Genomic DNA, 7,470 nt, shown 5'->3' on the forward strand with positions numbered 1-7,470 from the left:
AAAGAAAACATCAGTAAGGCCCAGTATAGCCTTAAGAGCCATCCAGTGTAATTACATAAATGAGCAACAGGGGACAAGATAGATTAAAAGACCTGTATGTTAAATAATTAGGTTACGGCAGAATCAGAGCACAAACAGAGGTTCCCTGATAAGCGAGGTTGATCAGCTCATTTAGGATTACAACTCAGACACATCTATCGCCTCTGCGCTCTTAGAGTATCTACTCCCCACCCCCACCCCATATATTTTAATTCTTTGTGTAAAATTACAACTTACATGATGTTTTCCCCCCGACCACTGGCCATAATGCTCCATTTCTTCTACCAATTCATCACAGGCTTTTTCAGAAAATATGGGGAACCAAAAGACATCAGGACAAGGCTATAAAACACGGCATCAACATTAGAGGACTCATAACATCTTAGTAGCCTAAAACAGCTCTTTTGATAGTATAAAATAAAAAGTTCTAAATGACTAGAAGACTATTACAGTTCAACTGGTAGTATGTGTTAGATCTCTTTCTCATGGTACCTAAAATTATGGTACCACTTGAAAATAATGTATTAGCAATAGTTTTAAATGCTAATCTAATGTCATTTTTATAAAGACCTGAGAAAAGACTCTTTAGAAAGAAAGCTCAATTTCTTTCAATGATAACTTTGACCAAAAAAGTCTGTCAACGGTTCCTTATTTTTAGTGGTTTCAGGAAGCTATGGCACTTAGGAGCCTTCTTTTTTAAAGAAGTATGATCTTGAAATTATTGTTAATCTCCATGTTTAACAACTATATCATCCCCAAGGCTTTGTAATTGGTATAATAATCAAGTCATATGAATTTAACCTCTGTTTTCATAACCTCTTCCACTAAAATAGTATTGCATTGATAAATACTGCTTTCTGGAAAATGTAGCAAAAATGCTCTGTACAACATAATAACTATTAATACAAACCTGCTCAACTATACTTTCAGTGAAAATCTTTGAATAATCACGGTTTATGTATTTTTCCTTCCAGTCCTATCAAAACAAAACGGTACATATTAAAGCAAATAACTATTCTATAAATACTTCACTGGAAAATATAAAGTATATGCACTTTAGAAATTAAACAATTCATAAACGATTATGTATAGTGGAAACACAGGAATTTTCAGAAACTCTAGTAAAATAGGTCAGTTCACATGAGGGTCCATATGATTAGGTCACATTATTTGCATTTGTAAGGTAAAGTCCAAAGTCTGAGTTGTAGCTGAGTAGCTACAGCTGCAGCTTCCTTCACTCAAGAAGTGTGCCATGGATCCCTAACCGCACCTGTCAGGTGAACACTAACCAACCCCAACCTCCCCTGCCCCCTTCTTGAATTTAACTGTGTTTCTCTCTCACTTGGCCTGTACTTGTTGGTCTGTTGAGTACATGGGATGCTTGCATTTCCATTCTTGAGATACTCACTCAGGAGCATGCTCTCTGAATTTATCCAGGTAAATACAAAAAGACACAAAGTCTCCATCTGTTTTCATGGCTGAATAATATCCCATGGTATACATACGCCACAGTTTATTAATCCATTCACGGGCTGATGGGCAGGCACTTGGGGTGTTTCCACATCTTTGCAATTGTGAATCGAGCTGCTGTAAACGTTCAAGTGCAAATGTCCTTATGGTAAAGTCACTTTTTGTTCTGGTCAGACACTTAGTACAAGGTAAATGTTTTCATCTTTGCCTGATTCTGTGTATGCCTACAGTATTCTATGAAATGCAATATTTTTATTTATATAAAGTTTTATGCTTTGGGATTTTAAAACTTGAACAAGATTACATTGACTAGATTTGCATAGTTTATAAATGCTCCATGACTCAGAATAGGGTTACATCCTGGTAAATTCACTGTACGTTGAAAATGCATTTAAAATGCAGTGTTAATCTAATAAACACATCTTAAAGTCAAAAAACCATTAGTCGAACTATCATAAGTTGGTGATGGTTACGGGGTAGGTAAATATGTGTGTGTTTAAAAGTAAAAGGTAAGTAAATTCCAACCAGCAAATATTGGTAAAATATTAAGTACTGAATTAACCAACTAGGTAGGGTTCTTACTTAAACTACCACTTCAGTAAACTATTCTAAAACCTTTTTAATTTTTTGGATACATTTAAAATTTCTGCTTTCATTTCAGTTTTTTTTTTTCTTCAGTTTTTTGGCCAGGACTGGGTTTGAACCTGCCACCTCCAGACCTCCAGCATGTGGGGCCGGCGCCCTACTCCTTTGAGCCACAGGCCTACCCATTTTAGTTTTTAATATATATGAAAGAATGATTATGGGGTTACTAATACTTTCACTTCTTTTACTTAAAATATAGGGCCATATATTGAAAAACAATTCCTTTTCATTCCGTAATAATTCATAAACCTAATTCTTCTCTTTGACCAACCTCTGGCATGAATTCTTTTTCCAGCTCAAATGCTTTATTGAAATAGCAGTATTTATTAAAAGATAAATATATTAAATTTGAGCAACATAAATATCTACAAAGTTTTCCTCTTCCGTTTATCTAGAATGTTGTAACGAATTTCTTAATTTTACCTCTACAAAGTACAATATAATACACCAGTGAGGAAAAACTGAGGCATGGACTCAATAGTCAGAATAAAAATATGTTTCAAAAAACAATTGTCTGAAATACATCTTTTGATACTAGATACCAAAAGGGCCAATACGTTAAATGAAGATAATTTGTACATCATTCTTAGTGGTTCATTTCAGTTGTCTATAGCTCAGGTATTTTTGATGTGGAGGGGACAAAGATATCTACACATTTCTTAATAAATTTCATTTGTACAGAGTATATAATTATAAGGATCATATTTTTATATTTTAATAATATTTAATATAATTTAATAGTATATATCAAAATATATAATTCCTCTAATATTCAATAGTTTCAAAATACGGCAAACAATCAAAAGTAAATAATCATCCATAAGATTTTCCAAATTTCAGACCACCTCTCAAATCTTTGGGCAAACTGATCTTGCATTATTTGATAAAATGTCTGATAATGAGACAATTGCTAAGTATTCTGCTGTGGGTTCTGCCTCACGAGGCTTGTCAAATAAGCTTTCATGAGTGGATTAACAAAATGTGGTGTATGTATACCATGGAGTACTAGTCAGCCACAAAAAAAATATAATGCCTTTTGCAGTAATTTGGGAGGAACTGGAGAATATTATTCTAAGCAAAGTATCTCAAGAATCAAAAACAAATACCACATGTACTCACTAGTAAATTAGAACTAACCAACAAGTACACAGAGGAAAGTGAAAGTCCTAGGAAATCTAGTGGGGGGGGATGCAGGGGAGGGGCAAAACCCACTTAACAGGTATAATAAACGCTATTTGGGTAATGGGCACATTTATAGCACAGTCTCAAGCTACATATCAAAAACATCCATATCCTCATATATTTTGAAATATATATATATATATAAATAAATATATAGAAAGACAGTGTTTATATACTGTGTTTCCCCCAAAATAAGACACTGTCTTATATTTATTTTTTTCTCAAGAAGACACACTAGGGCTTATTTTCAGGGGCTGTCTTATCTCCACGCTGAAATGCATGGCGTGGCTATGCAGATACACTGCATAGATACACGCCCATCACTAGGTCTTATTATCAGGGTAGGGCTTATTTTTAACAAGCACAAAGGAATCCTGCTCAGGCTTATTTTTTGGGCAGGTCTTATTTTCGGGGAAACATGGTATTTCTTGTTTATGTCTGTATAAACAAAAGACAAAAATGCCATAGAAAAAAAAGAAAAACAACTGCTACTCCATTCTGACATTTTCATTACTTCCTCTCCAAAGACTTAAATGCTTACAAAAATGTCTACAATTTAGGGTATAATTTAGGATATCTAAGAGAGAAGCTAGCATTACCCAAGAAAACAATTTTATCCCTCAAGATGCAAAGGGTTCAGTGCCAAAAGGAAATATGGAATTCCACTTTCAGCTCTAAGAAAAGCTTCTTTTCAACTCTACTCCTGTGAAAGATGAAGATATGCAGCCAAACTTGAAAGGAACATAACCTTAAAACAACAAAATGTCAAATAATATTCTGTTTCTATTCAACAGCGTATTCAGAGACTAGTAAATTTACTATTACTAGATCTCAACTATTCCTATAAAAGACATTCTCATCAGGCGTACTGAGTCTTTGTAATTTAAAAACATTGACACTGGCAGGGAAAAAAAATCGTACATAGCACTGTTACGAGGATGACTGTGTACGACAGTATTTTCCCTTGAATAAACGTGCCAACTTATGAAAAGAGATCCCTGTAAAACAAAAAAGGAGTTAATTACTGTATGATTCTAACTTTTTAAAAAATGAAAAAAAAAAATTTTACTTTAAAGAAAAAAGTTTACCCGATTTAAGATTTTGTAATATGCTGCATCTGCTTACTCTACACTTTTCTCTATCTTTGGTATCTTTGGTGTACAGTTACAAAATTGCTAAAAAACAAAACAAAACAAAACAAAAAAAAACAAAGTGATAACACGGCCTGTATTTTCCCAAACTAAATTCTTGAATTTTCTTCCTGAAAAATCAAAATATCCTCATAGGTGAGCTATTTGTAAACATTACTCTGACATTGTGATTCAAAATGAGAGGGTGTGTTTGAACATATAAAACAAAAATTATTGAGAGCAAAGAAACTAATGATTCTTCCCATTAAACCTAATATATGTCTTAATAAAAAAGGTCATGGTCAAGTTTAGATCTACTCTACAGGTCATAAAATGCATTACATCATTTTTTAAAAAATGTCTTACCATATTTTCATATCGTTACTGAACCGTTTTATATCCATTAAGAATTATAAGAAAATAATAAATGAAGGTGAATATGAAATACATACCACGGGATTTTCAAAAATCTGCCAGAGGTCATTGTTATAATGGGAAGTGTTGTAATTAGCAGTTGATAATAGCCTTCCAAATTCATGTCTATTAGAAATGTACATAAATACACCCTATATGCCAGAAAATATCAGTGTTAATCTTAGAGGTATATAGAAAATAAAATTAACTATAGGAAAAATATATGGACGATATTAATTTTAATTTTTATGTTTCATTTATGAACATGCATTTTTTACTTTTCATAAAAAACATGCATGATTTAAAATAAAAGAAATACAATTGTCATCAATGAGTTCAGACACCACACAAAACTATTAGATAGCACTGACACTCAACTGAAAAAAAGAAGCCTGGACTGTTTTTGTCCCTTTCTCATTGATCCTAGATGTAGACATCGGAGAAAAAAACTCCTGTTTGAAAGCAAAAACATTTTTGAGACACCAAAGTACAATAAATTATTCCTCTTTTGGCTTCTTTCCCTTTCAAAGAAGAAAAAGTTACATATTGAAACAGGAATTCAAAAGTGTCAGGAGTATTTCATCAGGCTATTTCATTCTTTTATTGTTTCAATATTTAAAGACTGAACACAGAAATAGTTGTGTCTTCATTATAAATGCAACTAAAGAAAGCCAGTCTTATATTCTTTTCCCAAACCAAATAAATGTGGCAACACCACTGAGGTAAGGTTCTTTTTGTACCTGCTTTAATGGTAAAATGGTTAGTGATTAACACGGTAAATCCATGAAGAGGACCCAAACCTCATTTTAATCAAGATGTACTTTATGCCTACGACTACCCCTTCTCGCCCTTGGAAAAAAAAATAGAAAAAAATATGAACAAAAGGAACTTGGGTTTAACTTTCTCACTTGCCAATCGCAAAATGTAAATCACCCCAAAGTACCAAGGGCTGACAGTCACACAATGCACACTCCTAAGTCACACAAAATACACACACACCAACACACAAGATATCAGTAACCCATGAACACCAACATTTTGCCACACTAAATGCAAAGAAGGCCCTTAAACTTTAATACTAGGCAATATATCATATTGATTAAATAAACAAAATAAATAAAAATAAATAAAAGTAACACCTTTGGGGGGCTGAGCATTTGGAATGTTTCCGGAGTAGGGGAGTCTTTTTCCCTTTGTAAAGTCTAAAATGAAGAGAAGCATTGGGTAAGTTGACCTGAACACTCATTCTCTCAGGTATTTTTTGGTAAATAAAAATAGCAGCTCTTGATCAAAGGCTGACATTCTGAAATGTCCTCCACAGACAACATGCAGAACAAGCAAAGCTTTGAGCACAGAGAGAAATGTCTCCAGCCCTTTCATTCCGTGTGTGTGTGTGTGTGTGTGCGTGTGTGTGTGTGTGTGTGGTCAGACGTGAGTCCAAGCTCATTCCGGAGGAGAACTTACATTAGACACAAAATAAGACGAAGGGAAAAATGAGTAAGAGAGGCCATTCCAGGATGCGCTGTTGAGTCAAATTAGCCAAACATGAGCACAAAATACAATCACAGGTACTGAAGATATTCAATAATAATGTGCATAGGTGTGTAGGAAAAACAGACATATTCAAACAACACATGCCTTGTTAAACTACAAAAAAAATACTTGCCAACTTTTCTGATTTTTCCAAAAATCACAATTGCTTACATATATTTTAAAATGGAATAACCCAATCTTTTCTAAAATAGAAAATAGTATAAATATGTTTTAAAACATATTTATTAACCTTCAAAAACAATTTGCTAAATTCATGTAAGTTTTATAATGAAAGTATATTTGTAGAACAAGAATGTATCATCAGTTTTATGGACATTGATTAAGAACACAAAATGTGTTCTTCGTAAATGTGTAATGATCACTGTACCCAGGATTTACCTAATTAATTTTAATTAGGTCAAGTTTTCATTGTAGAATTTCAAATACAAGATATGTTCTTTAAAAAGCAAAGCTAATTTGTAACAATTCCATCTTTATTATTCTATCCTCCTAGGTTGCTTATGAATCACCCAAACTAGCATTTTTCAAATCATTTCTACAGATAGATGTTCACAAACTATTCTCCAAAATTGCTCCTAAATTTTCAGCACAGAACCAAAAAAATTGGCTAGTACTTACAAATGAGAAAGAAAAAAGGTATCAAAACACAACGACACACCACCTGATAAAGCAAGCCATCTCATAAAAACATTCAAGCGAGCCATCACCGTGCATCTTACCATTTCTCTAGCATTTCGGCAAAGAGCCATATCAGGATCCAATTTATCACGAACAAAATAGTTCCTCTCATTCATCTCTGAGCGCAGTGTCTTTCCTTTAATTAAGTACACATTAGCCATGTATGGTACATTCCATACTCCTCTGAAATAAAGGCATTCCAAAACATCACGAATACAATTTTAGATTGTATGTTTTTTAAAATAAATGTTTTTTACGTCTTTAAATTTTGTATATATAAATTACTGAATAAACACACAGATATAGTTAATGACATTTGACATATATATATGAGATTGGTATATGCAATATTTTTATG

The 7,470-nt window shown here is 33.1% G+C and overlaps 1 protein-coding gene across 1 annotated transcript in view; it reads right to left on the minus strand.

The window, feature by feature from the left end:
* Positions 1-7,470, minus strand: part of PLOD2 (procollagen-lysine,2-oxoglutarate 5-dioxygenase 2) — an 80,853-nt gene that overhangs the window by 2,153 nt on the left and 71,230 nt on the right. Inside the window, exons 12-16 of the mRNA XM_012804916.2 lie at positions 7,154-7,295; positions 6,020-6,082; positions 4,919-5,032; positions 950-1,015; positions 277-381 (exon numbers count right to left, since the gene is read on the minus strand). Coding sequence (XP_012660370.2) covers positions 277-381; positions 950-1,015; positions 4,919-5,032; positions 6,020-6,082; positions 7,154-7,295 — 490 coding nt within the window. The remainder of the gene's footprint in view (positions 1-276; positions 382-949; positions 1,016-4,918; positions 5,033-6,019; positions 6,083-7,153; positions 7,296-7,470) is intronic.

This window comes from Otolemur garnettii, unplaced genomic scaffold (genome assembly GCF_000181295.1).
Source record: "Otolemur garnettii isolate 467f Iridium unplaced genomic scaffold, OtoGar3 scaffold00032, whole genome shotgun sequence".
NCBI lineage: Eukaryota > Metazoa > Chordata > Mammalia > Primates > Galagidae > Otolemur > Otolemur garnettii.